At 51.6% G+C, this 17,904-nt stretch overlaps 1 protein-coding gene across 5 annotated transcripts in view; it reads right to left on the bottom strand.

Annotated features, from left to right (window-relative positions):
- LOC140741260 (histone deacetylase 4-like) overlaps positions 1-16,321 on the bottom strand; it is a 52,973-nt gene extending 36,652 nt beyond the window's left edge. For 2 of the 5 annotated variants that reach the window (XM_073071248.1, XM_073071251.1), the window contains exons 1-2: positions 16,091-16,317; positions 130-282 (exon numbers count right to left, since the gene is read on the bottom strand). In XM_073071248.1, coding sequence (XP_072927349.1) covers positions 130-246 — 117 coding nt within the window. In that variant the 5' untranslated portion in view covers positions 247-282; positions 16,091-16,317. Of the gene's footprint in view, positions 1-129; positions 283-16,090 lie in introns of all 5 variants that reach the window. The other 3 variants (XM_073071250.1, XM_073071247.1, XM_073071249.1) reach the window with 3 other exon arrangements.
- Between the last annotated feature and the right edge of the window lie 1,583 nt (positions 16,322-17,904).

Raw genomic sequence — 17,904 nt, 5'->3', positions numbered from 1 at the left:
ATGCAGAGGTACAGGGGTAGGAGGGTGGGGTTATAGAGGGAAGGAAAATCCAAACAGAGGGAGATGCAGAGACACATACATACACAGGGAGGGGAGGTACAGGCAAGCATATCATGGGATTCCACTGACCTGTATCTGTTGTTTTGGGAGCGGCATGTAGAGGGGGTGGGGGGTGATAACTGTCTCCGGACGGTGGGGGGACTGCTCACCCCCATTCCCATACAACTGATCAATCCGCAGGTCCATCCTTGTGCACCAGACGCTCGAGTGTGGTTAGTGATCCTGATGATGAGAGCAGTGGGTCAAGGAGGGAAGCCTATTACCAAGGCTCTTCAGCTCATCTGTTCCCTCCCAGGAACAGCAAACGTCCTTTCCCTCCTTCCCTCCCTCAATCCACCCCCACTCCATTCTCATCCTCTTCCCCTCCCCCCATTCCTGCCCCCTCACTCTTTCTTTCAAACTCTCTTTTGGAGAGCAAAATATTTGAGAGCGAGTGTGCAAGGCTGCAAAGACAGATTAAGAGCGCAAGGTGGGAGCTTCGGAAAAGATTCACCAGTATGCTTCCTGGATTAGAGGAATTACAATTGGTTTACTACTGTCACACTTACTGAGGCGAAGTGAAAAATTTGTCTTGCACACTCTTCACACAGATCAGATCATCACACAGTGCATTGAGATAGAACAAGGTAAAGCAATAACAGAATGCAGAATAAAGTGTCACAGTCTCAGAGAAAGTACAGAGCAGGCAGACAATAAGGTGCAAGGTCATAACACGGTAGATTGTGAGGTCAAGAGTCCATCTCAGCTTACTAAAGGACCATTCAATAGTCTGATAACAGCAGGGTAGAAGCTGCCCTCAAGTCTGATGGGGGGAGGAGAGAGAACGTCCGGGGTGGGTGGGTATTTGATGATGCTGGCTTCTTTACTGAGGCAGTGAGAAGTGTAGATAGAGTCCGTGGAGGGGAGGCTGGCTTCTGTGATGTGCTGAGCTGTGTCCACAACTTTGCAGGTTCTTGTGCTCACGTACAGAGCAATTGATGCATTGGCTACAAGGAGAGGCTGGACAAACTTGGGCTGTTTTCTCTGGAGTGATGGACGCTGCGGTTTATAGATGTACCTGATAGAGATTTATAAGGTCATGAGAGGTTCCCTCCAGGGTCGAACTGTCCAATACCAGAGGGCATGTGTTAAACATGGGGGAGAGTAAGTCCAAAGGAGATGTTTTGTTCCCTTCACTGAGGGTGGTGGGTGCCTGGAATATGCCGCCTGGGGTGGTGGGAGAGGGAGATATGACTGAGGTGTTTAAGAGGCTCTTAGCCAGAAATGTGGATGTGCAGGGAACGAAGAGGTAAGGACATTGTGGAGGCAGAAAAGATTTATTTTAATTCGGAACTGTATTTGAAACAGATAGCGTGGGTCGAAGAGCCTAGACCTGTTCTGTAATGTTCCCTGTTCTTTGTATGTGTGAATGTCACTATGTGAGAGTGAGAGTAACTACAGCCCTTTGCTCCGTCATGAGGTAATAAAGCAGATTTCATATTTCATTTCCGCTGAGCTAAATATAGATTTTGGCACAAGGGTTTGAGATTTCACAATCAACAACTAAACTAAGCTGAACATGTCAACCAAATAACCGGATTAGCCAGTTTCTGAAAACGGACTTAAAATTGCAGCAGGAACATAGACTTCCTGTTCAAGGAAGTCAGAACACACACACAATCAGAGTACATACACACATAGGGCACAGCAAACAGGCAGCGTACAAACACAGAGTGAATCTCCCTCTGCACTGTCCCATCACATACTCCCAGGGTCAGACACAGAGTGAAGCTCCCTCCACACTGTCCCATTACACACACCCAGGGTCAGAAACAGAGTGAATCTCCCTCCACACCATCCCATCACACACTCCCGGGGTCAGACACAGAGTGAATCTCCCTCCACAACATCCCATCACACACTCCCAGGGTCAGACACAGAGTGAATCTCCCTCCACACTGTCTCATCACATACTTCCAGGATCAGACACAGAGTGAAGCTCCCTCCACACCATCCCATCACACACTCCCGGGGTCAGACACAGAGTGAAACTCCCTCCACACCGTCCCATCACACACTCCCGGGGTCAGACACAGAGTAAATCTCCCTCCACACCGTCCCATCACACACTCCCAGGGTCAGACACAAAGTGAATCTCCCTTCACCCCATCCCATCACACACTCCCAGGGTCAGACACAGAGTGAATCTCCCTCCACACTGTCTCATCACATACTTCCAGGATCAGACACAGAGTGAAGCTCCCTCCACACTGTCCCATCGCACACTCCCAGGGTCAGACACAGAGTGAATCTCCCTCCACACCGTCCCATCACACACTCCCAGGATCAGACACAGAGTGAAGCTCCCTCCACACTGTCTCATCACACAATCCCAGGGTCAGACACAGAGTGAATCTCCCTCCACACTGTCCCATCACACACTCCCAGGGTCAGACACAGAGTAAAGCTCCCTCCACACCGTCCCATCACACACTCCTTGGGTCAGACAGAGAGTGAATCTCCCTCCACACCGTCCCATCACACACTCCCGGGGTCAGACACAGAGTGAATCTCCCTCCACACTGTCCCATCACACACTCCCAGGGTCAGACACAAAGTGAATCTCCCTTCACCCCATCCCATCACACACTCCCAGGGTCAGACACAGAGTGAATCTCCCTCCACACTGTCTCATCACATACTTCCAGGATCAGACACAGAGTGAAGCTCCCTCCACACTGTCCCATCGCACACTCCCAGGGTCAGACACAGAGTGAATCTCCCTCCACACCGTCCCATCACACACTCCCAGGGTCAGACACAGAGTGAAGCTCCCTCCACACTGTCCCATCATACACTCCCAGTGTCAAACACAGAGTGAATCTCCCTCCACACCATCCCATCACACACTCCCAGGATCAGACACAGAGTGAAGCTCCCTCCACACCATCCCATCACACACTCCCAGGGTCAGACACAGAGTGAATCTCCCTCCACAACTTCCCATCACACACTCCCAGGGTCAGACACAGAGTGAATCTCCCTCCACACCGTCCGATCACACAATCCCAGGGTCAGACACAGAGTGAATCTCCCTCCACACTGTCCCATCGCACACTCCCAGGGTCAGACACAGAGGGAATCTCCCTCCACAACATCCCATCACACACTCCCGGTGTCAGACACAGAGTGAATCTCCCTCCACCCCATCCCATCACACACTCCCAGGGTCAGACACAGAGTGAAGCTCCCTCCACACTGTCCCATCACACACTCCCAGGATCAGATACAGAGTGAAGCTCCCTCCACACTGTCTCATCACACAATCCCAGGGTCAGACACAGAGTGAATCTCCCTCCACACTGTCCCATCACACACTCCCAGGGTCAGACACAGAGTAAAGCTCCCTCCACACCGTCCCATCACACACTCCTTGGGTCAGACAGAGAGTGAATCTCCCTCAACACCGTCCCATCACACAATCCCAGGGTCAGACAAAGAGTAAATCTCCCTCCACCCCATCCCATCACACACTCCCAGCGTCAGACACAGAGTGAAGCTCCCTCCACACTGTCCCATCACACACTCATGAGGTCAGACACAGAGTGAATCTCCCTCCACACCATCCCATCACACACTCCCAGGGTCAGTTATAGAGTGAATCTCCCTCCACACGGTCCCATCACACACTCCCAGGGTCAGACACAGAGTGAAGCTCCCTCCACACTGTCCCATCACACACTCCCAGGGTCAGACACAGAGTGAAGCTCCCTCCACACCATCCCATCACACACTCCCAGGGTCAGTTATAGAGTGAATCTCCCTCCACATTGTCCCATCACACACTCCCAGGGTCAGTTATAGAGTGAATCTCCCTCCACATTGTCCCATCACACACTCCCAGGGTCAGTTATAGAGTGAATCTCCCTCCACACCATCCCATCACACACTCCCGGGGTCAGACACAGAGTGAAACTCCCTCCACCGTCCCATCACACACTCCTTGGGTCAGACAGAGAGTGAATCTCCCTCAACACCGTCCCATCACACAACCCCAGGGTCAGACACAGAGTGAAGCTCCCTCCACACTGTCCCATCACACACTCATGAGGTCAGACACAGAGTGAATCTCCCTCCACACCATCCCATCACACACTCCCAGGGTCAGACACAGAGTGAATCTCCCTCCACACCGTCCCATCACACAATCCCAGGGTCAGACACAGTGAATCTCCCTCCACACTGTCCCATCGCACACTCCCAGGATCAGACACAGAGTGAATCTCCCTCCACACTGTCCCATCACACACTCCCAGGGTCAGTTATAGAGTGAAGCTCCCTCCACTCTGTCCCATCACACACTCCCAGGGTCAGTTATAGAGTGAATCTCCCTCCACACTGTCCCATCACACACTCCCAGGGTCAGTTATAGAGTGAATCTCCCTCCACACTGTCTCATCACACAATCCCAGTGTCAGACACAGAGTGAATCTCCCTCCACACTCTCCCATCACACACTCCCAGGGTCAGACACAGAGTGAAGCTCCCTCCACACTGTCCCATCACACATTCCCAGGGTCAGACACAGAGTGAATCTCCCTCCACACCGTCCCATCACACACTCCCAGAGTCAGACAGAGAGTGAATCTCCCTCCACACTGTCCCATCACACACACCCAGGGTCAGTTATAGAGTGAATCTCCCTCCACACTGTCTCATCACACAATCCCAGAGTCAGATACAGAAAGAATCTCCCTCCACACTGTCCCATCACACACTCCCGGGATCAGACACAGAGTGAATCTCCCTCCACACTGTCCCATCACACACTCCCAGGGTCAGACACAGAGTGAATCTCCCTCCACACTGTCCCATCACACACTCCCAGGGTCAGACACAGAGTGAATCTCCCTCCACACTGTCCCATCACACACTCCCGGGATCAGACACAGAGTGAATCTCCCTCCACACTGTCCCATCACACACTCCCAGGGGTCAGACACAGAGTGAATCTCCCTCCACACTATCCCATCACACACTCCCAGGGGTCAGACACAGAGTGAATCTCCCTCCACACCGTCCCATCACACACTCCCAGGGGTCAGACACAGAGTGAATCTCCCTCCACGCTGTCCCATCACACACTCCCATGGTCAGACACAGAGTGAATCTCCCTCCACACTGTCCCATCACACACTCCTAGGGTGAGACACAGAGTGAATCTCCCTCCACGCTGTCCCATCACACACTCCCAGGGTCAGACACAGAGTGAATCTCCCTCCACACTATCCCATCACACACTCCCAGGATCAGACACAGAGTGAATCTCCCTCCACACTATCCCATCACACACTCCCATGGTCAGACACAGAGTGAATCTCCCTCCACGCTGTCCCATCACACACTCCCAGGGATCAGACACAGAGTGAATCTCCCTCCACACTGTCCCATCACACACTCCCAGGGTCAGACACAGAGTGAATCTCCCTCCACACTATCCCATCACACACTCCCAGGGTGAGACACAGAGTGAATCTCCCTCCACACCGTCCCATCACACACTCCCAGGGGTCAGACACAGAGTGAATCTCCCTCCACACTGTCCCATCACACACTCCCGGGATCAGACACAGAGTGTATCTCCCTCCACGCTGTCCCATCACACACTCCCATGGTCAGACACAGAGTGAATCTCCCTCCACACTGTCCCATCACACACTCCAAGGGTGAGACACAGAGTGAATCTCCCTCCACACTGTCCCATCACACACTCCCAGGGTGAGACACAGAGTGAATCTCCCTCCACACCGTCCCATCACACACTCCCAGGGGTCAGACACAGAGTGAATCTCCCTCCACGCTGTCCCATCACACACTCCCATGGTCAGACACAGAGTGAATCTCCCTCCACACTGTCCCATCACACAATCCCAGGGTGAGACACAGAGTGAATCTCCCTCCACACCGTCCCATCAGACACTCCCAGTGTCAGACACAGAGTGAATCTCCCTCCACGCTGTCCCATCACACACTCCCATGGTCAGACACAGAGTGAATCTCCCTCCACACTGTCCCATCACACACTCCTTGGGTCAGACAGAGAGTGAATCTCCCTCAACACCGTCCCATCACACAATCCCAGGGTCAGACAGAGAGTGAATCTCCCTCCACACTGTCCCATCACACACTCCCGGGATCAGACACAGAGTGAATCTCCCTCCACACTGTCCCATCACACACTCCCAGGGGTCAGACACAGAGTGAATCTCCCTCCACACTATCCCATCACACACTCCCAGGGGTCAGACACAGAGTGAATCTCCCTCCACACCGTCCCATCACACACTCCCAGGGGTCAGACACAGAGTGAATCTCCCTCCACGCTGTCCCATCACACACTCCCATGGTCAGACACAGAGTGAATCTCCCTCCACACTGTCCCATCACACACTCCTAGGGTGAGACACAGAGTGAATCTCCCTCCACGCTGTCCCATCACACACTCCCAGGGTCAGACACAGAGTGAATCTCCCTCCACACTATCCCATCACACACTCCCAGGATCAGACACAGAGTGAATCTCCCTCCACACTGTCCCATCACACACTCCCAGGGTCAGACACAGAGTGAATCTCCCTCCACACTATCCCATCACACACTCCCAGGGTGAGACACAGAGTGAATCTCCCTCCACACCGTCCCATCACACACTCCCAGGGGTCAGACACAGAGTGAATCTCCCTCCACACTGTCCCATCACACACTCCCGGGATCAGACACAGAGTGAATCTCCCTCCACGCTGTCCCATCACACACTCCCATGGTCAGACACAGAGTGAATCTCCCTCCACACTGTCCCATCACACACTCCAAGGGTGAGACACAGAGTGAATCTCCCTCCACACTGTCCCATCACACACTCCCAGGGTGAGACACAGAGTGAATCTCCCTCCACACCGTCCCATCACACACTCCCAGGGGTCAGACACAGAGTGAATCTCCCTCCACGCTGTCCCATCACACACTCCCATGGTCAGACACAGAGTGAATCTCCCTCCACACTGTCCCATCACACAATCCCAGGGTGAGACACAGAGTGAATCTCCCTCCACACCGTCCCATCACACAATCCCGGGGTCAGACACAGAGTGAATCTCCCTCCATACTGTCCCATCATACACTCCTAGGGTCAGACACAGAGTGAATCTCCTTCCACACTGTCCCATCACACACTCCCGGGGTCAGACACAGAGTGAATCTCCCTCCACACCGTCCCATCAGACACTCCCAGTGTCAGACACAGAGTGAATCTCCCTCCACGCTGTCCCATCACACACTCCCATGGTCAGACACAGAGTGAATCTCCCTCCACACTGTCCCATCACACACTCCTTGGGTCAGACAGAGAGTGAATCTCCCTCAACACCGTCCCATCACACAATCCCAGGGTCAGACAGAGAGTGAATCTCCCTCCACACTGTCCCATCACACACTCCCGGGATCAGACACAGAGTGAATCTCCCTCCACACTGTCCCATCACACACTCCCAGGGGTCAGACACAGAGTGAATCTCCCTCCACACTATCCCATCACACACTCCCAGGGGTCAGACACAGAGTGAATCTCCCTCCACACTGTCCCATCACACACTCCCAGGGTCAGTTATGGAGTGAATCTCCCTCCACACTGTCCCATCACACACTCCCAGGGTCAGACACAGAGTGAAGCTCCCTCCACGCTGTCCCATCACACACTCCCAGGGTCAGACACAGAGTGAAGCTCCCTCCACACCATCCCATCACACACTCCCAGGATCAGACACAGAGTGAAGCTCCCTCCACACTGTCCCATCACACACTCATGAGGTCAGACACAGAGTGAATCTCCCTCCACACCATCCCATCACACACTCCCAGGGTCAGTTATACAGTGAATCTCCCTCCACACTGTCTCATCACACAATCCCAGGATCAGACACAGAGTGAAGCTCCCTCCACACTGTCCCATCACACACTCATGAGGTCAGACAAAGAGTGAATCTCCCTCCACACCATCCCATCACACACTCCCAGTGTCAGTTATAGAGTGAATCTCCCTCCAAACTGTCCCATCACACACTCCCAGGGTCAGTTATAGAGTGAATCTCCCTCCACACTGTCCCATCACACACTCATGAGGTCAGACACAGAGTGAATCTCCCTCCACACCATCCCATCATACTCCCAGGGTCAGTTATACAGTGAATCTCCCTCCACAGTGTCCCATCACACACTCCCAGGGTCAGTTATGGAGTGAATCTCCCTCCACACTGTCCCATCACACACTCCCAGGGTCAGACACAGAGTGAAGCTCCCTCCACACTGTCCCATCACACACTCCCAGGGTCAGACACAGAGTGAAGCTCCCTCCACACCATCCCATCACACACTCCCAGGATCAGACACAGAGTGAAGCTCCCTCCACACTGTCCCATCACACACTCATGAGGTCAGACACAGAGTGAATCTCCCTCCACACCATCCCATCACACACTCCCAGGGTCAGTTATACAGTGAATCTCCCTCCACACTGTCTCATCACACAATCCCAGGATCAGACACAGAGTGAAGCTCCCTCCACACTGTCCCATCACACACTCATGAGGTCAGACAAAGAGTGAATCTCCCTCCACACCATCCCATCACACACTCCCAGGGTCAGTTATAGAGTGAATCTCCCTCCACACTGTCCCATCACACACTCCCAGGGTCAGTTATAGAGTGAATCTCCCTCCACACTGTCCCATCACACACTCATGAGGTCAGACACAGAGTGAATCTCCCTCCACACCATCCCATCATACTCGCAGGGTCAGTTATAGAGTGAATCTCCCTCCACACTGTCTCATCACACAATCCCAGGGTCAGACACAGAGTGAATCTCCCTCCACACTCTCCCATCACACAGTCCCAGGGTCAGACACAGAGTGAATCTCCCTCCACACCGTCCCATCACACACTCCCGGGGTCAGACACAGAGTGAAGCTCCCTCCACACTGTCCCATCACACACTTCCAGGGTCAGACACAGAGTGAATCTCCCTCCACACTGTCCCATCACACACTCCCAGGGTCAGTTATAGAGTGAATCTCCCTCCACACTGTCCCATCACACACTCCCAGGGTCAGTTATAGAGTGAATCTCCCTCCACACTGTCTCATCACACAATCCCAGGGTCAGACACAGAAAAAATCTCCCTCCACACTGTCCCATCACACACTCCCGGGATCAGACACAGAGTGAATCTCCCTCCACACTGTCCCATCACACACTCCCAGGGTCAGACACAGAGTGAATTTCCCTCCACACCGTCCCATCACACACTCACAGGGTCAGACACAGAGTGAATCTCCCTCGGCCCCTTCCCTTAACGCAGTTCCATTTTGGGGAGATCTCCATCTCATGACAACCTGGCATCCTGTCTCTCTCCTGAGCACAGCTTATAAGGTATTTGCCTGTGCATTGGCCAATCATCTGGACTGCAATGCTTGTTTTATAAAGGCCATGTCTGGAGTATTGCATTCAATTCTGGTCTCCCCATTATCGAAGGATGTCAAGGCTTTGGAGGGTTCAGCCGGATGCTGCCTGGATTGTTTTCTCCGGAGCGGCAGAGGCTGAGGGGAGGCCTGAGCGAGGTTCTTAAAATCTATAGTTAGACAGATGGAATCTTCCACTCCCAAGGTCGAATTGTCTTATCCCAGAGAGAATAGATTTAAGGTGAGAGAGGTAAAGTTCAAAGACGATGTGCAGGGCAAGTTTATACATAGAGAGTTATGGGTGCCGGAATATGCTGCCAGGAGTGGTGGTGGAGGCATTTAAGAGGCTCTTAGATACTGTGTATGTCAACAGGATTAGTTTAATTAGATATTTAACCAATGCACCACAGATATCATCCTATCTGGATAGAACATGGCTTGGTATGGCTAATGCTCTGCCTGTGACCACAAGGAACTGGGGAGAGGTGCGGACACGGCTCAGCACATTAGGAAACCAGCCTCCCCTCCATGGACTGTCTACACTTCCCACTGTCTCAGTAAAACAGACAGAATAATCAAAGACCCCACCCACCCCAGACATTCTCCCCTCTCCCGTCGGGCAGAAGATACAAAAGCCTGAAAGCACGATCCACCAGGCTCAAGGACAGCTTCTACCCCACTATGATCAGACTATTGGATGGTTTCCTAGTACGATTAGATGGTTTCCTGACCTCACAATCTACCTTGTTGTGACCCTCGCACCTTATTGTCCGCCTGCACTGCACTCTCTCTGTGACTGTGACACTCTATTCTGCATTCTGTTATTGCTTTACCTTGTTCTACCTCAATGCACTGTGTGATGATCTGATCTGTGTGAATAGTATGGAAGACAGGACTTTCACTGTATCTTAGTACGTGTGACAGTAATAAACCAATTCCATTTCCAATTGAACACAGAACAGTACAGCATGGGAAGAATCCCATCAGCCCACACACTCCCTCCACACCGTCCCGTCATCAGTGAGAATAAACCCGAGTCTGGCTCTGTCTTTGTCCCCTTGTCACAAAGGAACACAGAATCGTAACAAGCCCTTTTCCTAAAATGTCTGTGCTGAACACAATTAAACTGATCCCTTCTGCCTGAACAATGTCTGTATCCCTCCATTCCCTGTGTATCCGTTGTCTGTCTAAGAGCCTCTCAAACATCCTCTATTGTGTCTGCCTCCACCACCACCCCGGCAGGAATCCAGCACTCTGTGTAAAAAAAACTTGCCCCACATATCTAATTTGAGCTGAACCCCTCTCGCCTCTGGTGCTAGACATTTCAAACTTTAGATTATGAGAGGCACAGACTGAGTAGACACATATCTTAGGCATCAAGAAGGCAAAGACAAAAATAATTCAAGAACACCTGCTGACAGCTTATGTAGCGGCATATCAAGGGCATTACAGGCTAGGCAAGGCAAAACAGCGTCAATTGTACCAGCGACACCTCCCTCCCAGACACTCTCTACAACTTTGATGCACGTTTCGAGGCATGCAACACAACGGAGGCCATGAAAGCTACCCCCCCTCCCAGGTGAGCAGCGACTGTCTGTAACAGCAGCAGATGTGAGAAGGACATGAGAGTCAACCCCCATAAGGTGGCTGGGTCGGACAACATCCCAGGGACCGTGCACACCAGCTCACTGACATCTGCACGGGCATCCTCAACACTTCACTTATCCAGGCTGCAGTCCTGTACCAGAGAACTCTACACCTTCAGAACTAAACAACTACTGCCCGGTGGCAGTGACCCCAATCACCATGAAGTGCTTTGAACGGCTGGGTAATGGCACACATCAAACCCTCCAGTCCTGCCACATTGGACGCTCACAATATGCTCACTGACAGAACCACTCTACGACAGATGCATCTATCATGCACCTGGCCCTGACACACCTAGAAAACAAAGCATTTTTATGTCAGAATGCTGTTTCTGGATTTCAGTTCAGTGTTCAACACTACTGTCCCACAGACCTTAGTGAACAAACTCCTACTCCCCGGTCTAAATACACCACTGGGCAACTGGGTGTTGGACTTCCTAACCAACAGACCTCAGGTTGTCAGGATATACAATCGCTCCTCCCTCCCCATCATCCTCAACACAGCTGCCTCCCAGGGCCGCGTGCTGATCATACACGACCGCTCGGCCAAACACCCGAGTGATCACATTGTCAAGCTTTGCCAATGACGTGACAATGGTGGGGCTCATCACCAACAACGATGAGATGGCCTACAGAGAGGAGGTTGAAGAACTCAAGTCCTGGTGCCAGGTGAACAACCTCTTTCTCAATGTCAACAAGACAAAGGAGATGTCTATCGATTCCGGGAGAAGTCACACCTCTTTACATCAGCGGCACAGCCGGGGAAATTGTGAGCAGGTTCAAACTCCTGGGAGTGCACATCTGACACAACCTCTCAATGTCCCAGAACACAGTCAGGAAAGTTCATCTGCTTTCTGAAGAGTCTGTACATCCATATTCACATCGCTCTACAGATGCTCATTTCAGAGCATCCTGACAAGCTGTATCACTGCACGGTACGGAAACGGCACTGCAGTGGGCAAGGCGGCTCTACAGCGGGTAGACAAAACTGCCCAAGTGTCACCGGCACCAGCCGACCCACCGTCAAGGACGTGTATACAGAAAGGTGCCGGGAAAGGGCCAGTAACATCACTAGGGATCTCACCCACTCTGCTCACGGACTGTCTGTCCCACTCCCGTCAGGGAGGCGGCTACATAGCATCCACACCAGGACCATAAAGGATCCTACCCACTCTGCTTACAAACTGTCTGTCCACACCAGGACCACCAGACTCAAAAACTGATCAACACCTCCAACCACTAACCCACCCCTCCACAACCCCCAACCACCACTACCTTATCGTTTCCTGTCAGAGTCACCTTACGCACAGACACTCCTGTGCCCAGCGTCACTTTATGGACACACAATCGATCTGTGTATAAAAACTATCTTATGTATTTATATTAATTGTGTTTTTTTAAATTATTGTGTTCTTTATCTTTTGTGTGTGTGTGTGTGTTTTGTTTGTGCTGCATCGGATTCGGAATAACAATTATTTCATTCTCCTTTTCACTAGTGTACTAGAAATGACATTAAACAATCTAGAATCTTGAATCCTGGTGAACCTCTCCTGCACCCTCACATCCTTCCTGTAATGGGGGCAAATACAACTGAATGCGATACTCCAAATACAGCCTGAACAAAGTTTTATAAAGCTGCAAAGGATTCAGCGGGATATAATCCAGTTACAGTTATGGGCAGAGAAATGGCAGATGGGAGTTTAATCTGGGCAAAAGTCTCCCGACTCTTGATTCTCATTCCCATTCTAACATGTTGGTCCATGGCAAAAGGAGGCCACACTCAGGTCGGAGGAACAACACCTCATATTCCGTCTGGGTAGCCTCCAACCTGATGGCATGAACTCTGATTTCTTGAACTTCTGGTAAAAAAAATTCCCTCCCCCCTCCCCTCTATTCCCCACTCTGGCCTCTCATCTCTTCTCATCTGCCCATCACCTCCCCCTGGTGCCCCTCCTTTCCTTTCTTCCATAGTCCACTCTCCTCTCCAAACGGATTCCTTCCTCTCCAGCCCTTTACTTTCCCCGCCCACTTGGCTTCACCTATCACCTTCTAGCTACCTCCTTCTCCTCCCCACCTTTTTATTCTGGCATCTTGTCTATTCCTTTCCAGTCCTGAAGAAGGGCCTCAGCCCGAAACGTCAACTGTACTTTTCTCCCCATAGATGCTGCCTGACCTGCTGAGTTCCTCCAGAATTTTGTGTGTGTTGCTTTGGATTTCCTGCATCTGCAGAATCTCTTGGGTTCTAGAACTCAGTGCCTCAACTAATAAAGAAAAGAATGCCATTTTCTTTCCTTACCACCCTGTCAAGTTGTGCAGCCACTTCCAGGGGTTATGTGTGGTGACACTTGTGGGCTGCCCCCAGCACGTCCTCAGATTGTGTCAATGCCAAGGACACATTTCACTGTATGTTTCAATGTACACGTGATTAATAATAAATAAGTTTAAATCTAGGGACATGAACCTCTAGATCCCTTGTACATCAACTGTGTCCTGTCTCTTTACATTTGACCTCCCAAAGTGCAATACCTCACACTTACCCCAATTAAACTCCATCTGCCATTCCGCTGCCCCACCTGTAACTGGTCTATATCCAGCTGTATCCTTTGGCAACCTTCTACAATATCCACATCACAAATCTTTGCACCAACTCCAAACTTACTAACCTACCTATTTAAGTTTTCATCTGGAACAACACACACACAAAATGCTGGAGGAATTCTGTGGCACCACTGACCTGCCGAGTCCCTCCAGCATTTTGTGTGTGTTACTCAAGATTTTCAACATCTGCAGAATCTCTTGAGTATCTAAATTTCCATCCAAGTCATTTCCATATATTTCAAACAGCAGAGGCCCCACTAGTCACAGACCTCCAGCCAAAGTAACACCACCTTCTGTTTTCGAGGGAGAAACTGATTCTGAATCCAAACGGCCAAGTAACCATGGATCCCAATCTTCTGAAGTTCTTGTACAGGCCAGTCCTGAACAATCTCCACTTCCTGCCCATTTTGGCATCCAATTTACCTGAATTTTCAGAAGACCTTTGACAAGGTGATGCCCGTAAGGCTGCTTAATAAGTTAAGAGCCCATGGTATTACAGGAAAGATTCTAGCATCGATAGAACATTGGCTGATTGGCAGAAGGCAAAGAGTGGGAATAAAGGGAGCCTTTTCTGATTGGCTGCCAGAGACTAGAGGTGTTCCCCAGGGGTTGTTGTTGGGACCTCTTCTTTTCACATTGTATGCCAATGATCTAGATGATCGAATTGATGGATTTGTGGCCAAGTTTGTGGACGATACAAAGATAGATGAAGGGGTAGGTAGTGTTGAGGAAGCAGTGAGTCTGCAGAAGGAGTTAGATTGGGAGAAAGGGCAAAGAAGTGGCAGATGGAATACAGTGTCGGGAAGTGTGTGGTCGTGCAGTTTGTTAGTAGGAATAAAGATGTAGACTATTTTCTAAACAAGGAGAAAATTCAGAAATCCAAGGTGGAAAGGGACTTGGGAGTCCTTGTGTAAGATTCCCTAAAGATTAATTTGCAGGTTGAGTTGGTGATAAGGAAGGCAAATGCAATGTTAGCATTTTTGTACAAGAGGACTAGAATATAATGTAATGTTGAGACTTTATAAAGCACTGGTGAGGCCTCACTTGGAATATTATTAGCAGTTTTGGGTCCCCTATCTGAGGAAGAATGTGATGCCATTAGAGAGGGCCTAACAAAGCTTTACGAGAACGATCCTGTGAACAAAATGGTTAATGTATGAAGAATGTTTGATGGGGAATCTCACTGAAACAAACCAAATACTGAAAGGACTAGATGGAGTAGACATTGAGAGGATGTTTCCAATAGTGGAAGAGTCTAGGGCTAGATGGCATAGCCTCAAAATAGAAGCTCTATCTGGTCTCCGCCATTCCAGAGAAACAACCCAAGTTTGTCCAGCCTCTGTTTACAACTTTAATCCAGGCAGCATCCTGTAGACTTCCTTTGCACCGTCTCCAAAGTCTCCACACCCTTCCTGTAATGGGAGAGGGGGAGACCAAAACTGCACACAATACTTCAAATGTGGCCAGATCAAAGTTTTATATAGCTGGGAGAGGAGAGGGTAGATGGTAAGGGGAGTGGAGAGCAGAGGAAGGAGAGTGGGGGAAGGGGAGAGAGGGTGGGGGATGGGGATAGGAATGGGAGGGAAAGGTGGGGTCAAGGAGAGGGAGGGTGGGTGAGAGAGGGGAGGAAGGCTAGGTGAATGGGAGGAGAGAAGGAAGGGGAGGTAAGAGGGAAGGGAGGGAGGAAGGGACAGAGGAAAAGGTAGAGGGAGGATTGGATAGATTGAAAGAGAGCGGGAGGGAGAGGGGAGTTTCTTTGAGGACATTCCCTCCCTCAATCCCACTCTCTTCCTGTCCTTCTGTCTCTTCCCCAATACTCTCCCTCTGAGGGAGTGCCCTACTGCTGTTTAAAACTTTGATCTTGCCACATTTGAAGTGACAAAAGAGAGACTCTCTCCTTCTCCCTTGCCCTACACCATCCAATCTCTCGCTTCCTCCTGTCTCCCATCCCCTCCTCTCTCTTCCCCACTTCTGTCCCTCCATCACCTCTCCCCTTCTCTCACCCTTTCCACTCTCACTCTCCCTCCCCTTCCACCTTCTCTCTCATCTCTCCCCTCCCCCTCCCATTCCCCCAGCCTTCCTCCCCTCTGTCAACCACCACCCATCTCCTCGCCCCCACCCTCCCCTCCCGTTCCCACCCCCCTCCCCCACCCTCCTTCCCCCGCTCCCGTTACCTTCTACCCTCTCCTCTCCCCCTCACCACTCTCTGTCCCTGGGACGGTGTTTAGAGCACAAGGTATGATCGGGGGACAATGGGAGCCGGAACGGACACCCCTCTCCGCTGGGACTTACCCCACGCCCCTACCACGGATATCGGAGCCCGGGCTGCCGGCGCCGCTCCCACCGCCCTTGCAGCGGCTGCCGGCGGGGCGACGGGCTCGCTAGAGGGGCCGGAGGTGAGGGAGGTGGGCGGGTCAGACAACAGCTCAGCAGCAGGAAGAGCGAACCGAGAGGCGGAGGCCTCAGCGGTCTGTGTCTGTGGTACGGAGGAAAGGGGAGACGAAGAAGGGAATGGGTGCAGAAGGAGTGTGGAGAGAGGGAAGATATGGGGAGGGAGAGGGGTAGGAAGGAGTAAGGGAAGAGAGGGGGGATCAGGGACGGGGAATGGAGAGGGAGGTGGGGGAAATAGGAGAGGAGGGAGGGCGAAATGGAGGAGGATATAGTATGGATTATGAAGGTTGATGGGGAGGATGGAGGGTGAAGGAAGTTTGAGGGAGGTGGAGGGAAAGGAGGGGGGAAGGCTTGAGGGTGTGGGAGGGAGTTAGCAATAAAGGGGAGGGTGGGGAGGAACAGGATGGAGAGGAAAGGAAGAGCAGGAGGGATAGGGTTAGGGAGGTAAGAGTGAATGGGAAAGTGTGGGTTGGAGGGGAGGGGTGGAGGGGAGGGGTGGAAGGGAGGGGATGGAGGGGAGGGAAGGGGGTGGGGAAGAGGGGAGGAAAGGGGGTGGGGAAGAGGGGAGGAAAGGGGGTGGGGAAGAGGGGAGGAAAGGGGGTGGGGAAGAGGGGAGGAAAGGGGGTGGGGAAGAGGGGAGGAAAGGGGGTGGGGAAGAGGGGAGGAAAGGGGGTGGGGAAGAGGGGAGGAAAGGGGGTGGGGAAGAGGGGAGGAAAGGGGGGTGGGGAAGAGAGGGAGCAGGGGATGGAGTGGGTGAGGGAGAGGAGACAGTGAGGGAAGGGAGAGGAAGGAGCGAGATGAGGGTGGAGGGGCTAGAAGGGATTCTATGGATGAGAAAGGGAGAGAGGGAGGCAGATGGAAGGGGAAGGAAGGAGAGAGGAGAAAGGATGGCAGTAAAAGGGGTAGAAGGAAGGAGAGCTGAAGGGAGAAAGGAGAGGGAGTGAGGAAACAGAAAGGAAGAGATCAGGCAGAGAGTCGGTGAGAGAAGGAGGGAGGGAGGCTGGTGGGAAGAGGAGAGAGTGAGAGGGGGGCAGGGGAGAGAAAGAGGAGACAAGAGATGGGAAAATGCAGAAGGAGGACGGGAGAGGGGGAAGGAGCAGTATAAATGGAGGTAGTAAGGCTGAGGGAGAGAGAGAGGGTTCAAAGAAAGGGGAAGAAAAGGACAGGGGCAAGGCGGCAGGGAAAAGGTGGAACAGAGAGCCAGGAGAGAAGGTCAGAAAGGGAAAGTGAGAGAGTGAGGTCCGTTCAAACCTTGAAACTGATCGAACCCTGTCCCCAAAATAGAACGGCGCTGTGGCCGGATGTAAGCGTGCAGCCGGCGGTGAGATTTAACACGGGGTTAACACAGAGCATATTATTTTCAGAGAACAGGAAGGAAAACATGGATCATTAACCGTTCGATTACTGTCTGAAGAGGCGGGGTTGGGGGATAACACAAGACAAAAAAGCAAGCAGCGCAGTTGTCAAGCCAATTGATGAATACTTGGGGTTCCTAAACATGAGGCAGCACAATTAAGAATTAGGAGAGATGTCAACGAGGGAGAATAAATACCTTCGAGATTAATACCCAACGCTTCACCATAACAGATGCATACCCAACTCGGTCCAAAGCTGAACAACACCAGCAATCAAAATAGTTACAATTGACTACATATCTGAAAATCACTCCCACCGATATCATCCCCACAGATAATATTCCCACCAATATCATCCCC

The sequence above is a fragment of the Hemitrygon akajei genome, chromosome 18 (genome assembly GCF_048418815.1).
Source record: "Hemitrygon akajei chromosome 18, sHemAka1.3, whole genome shotgun sequence".
NCBI lineage: Eukaryota > Metazoa > Chordata > Chondrichthyes > Myliobatiformes > Dasyatidae > Hemitrygon > Hemitrygon akajei.
This window is presented reverse-complemented; position numbering and strand designations above follow the sequence as displayed.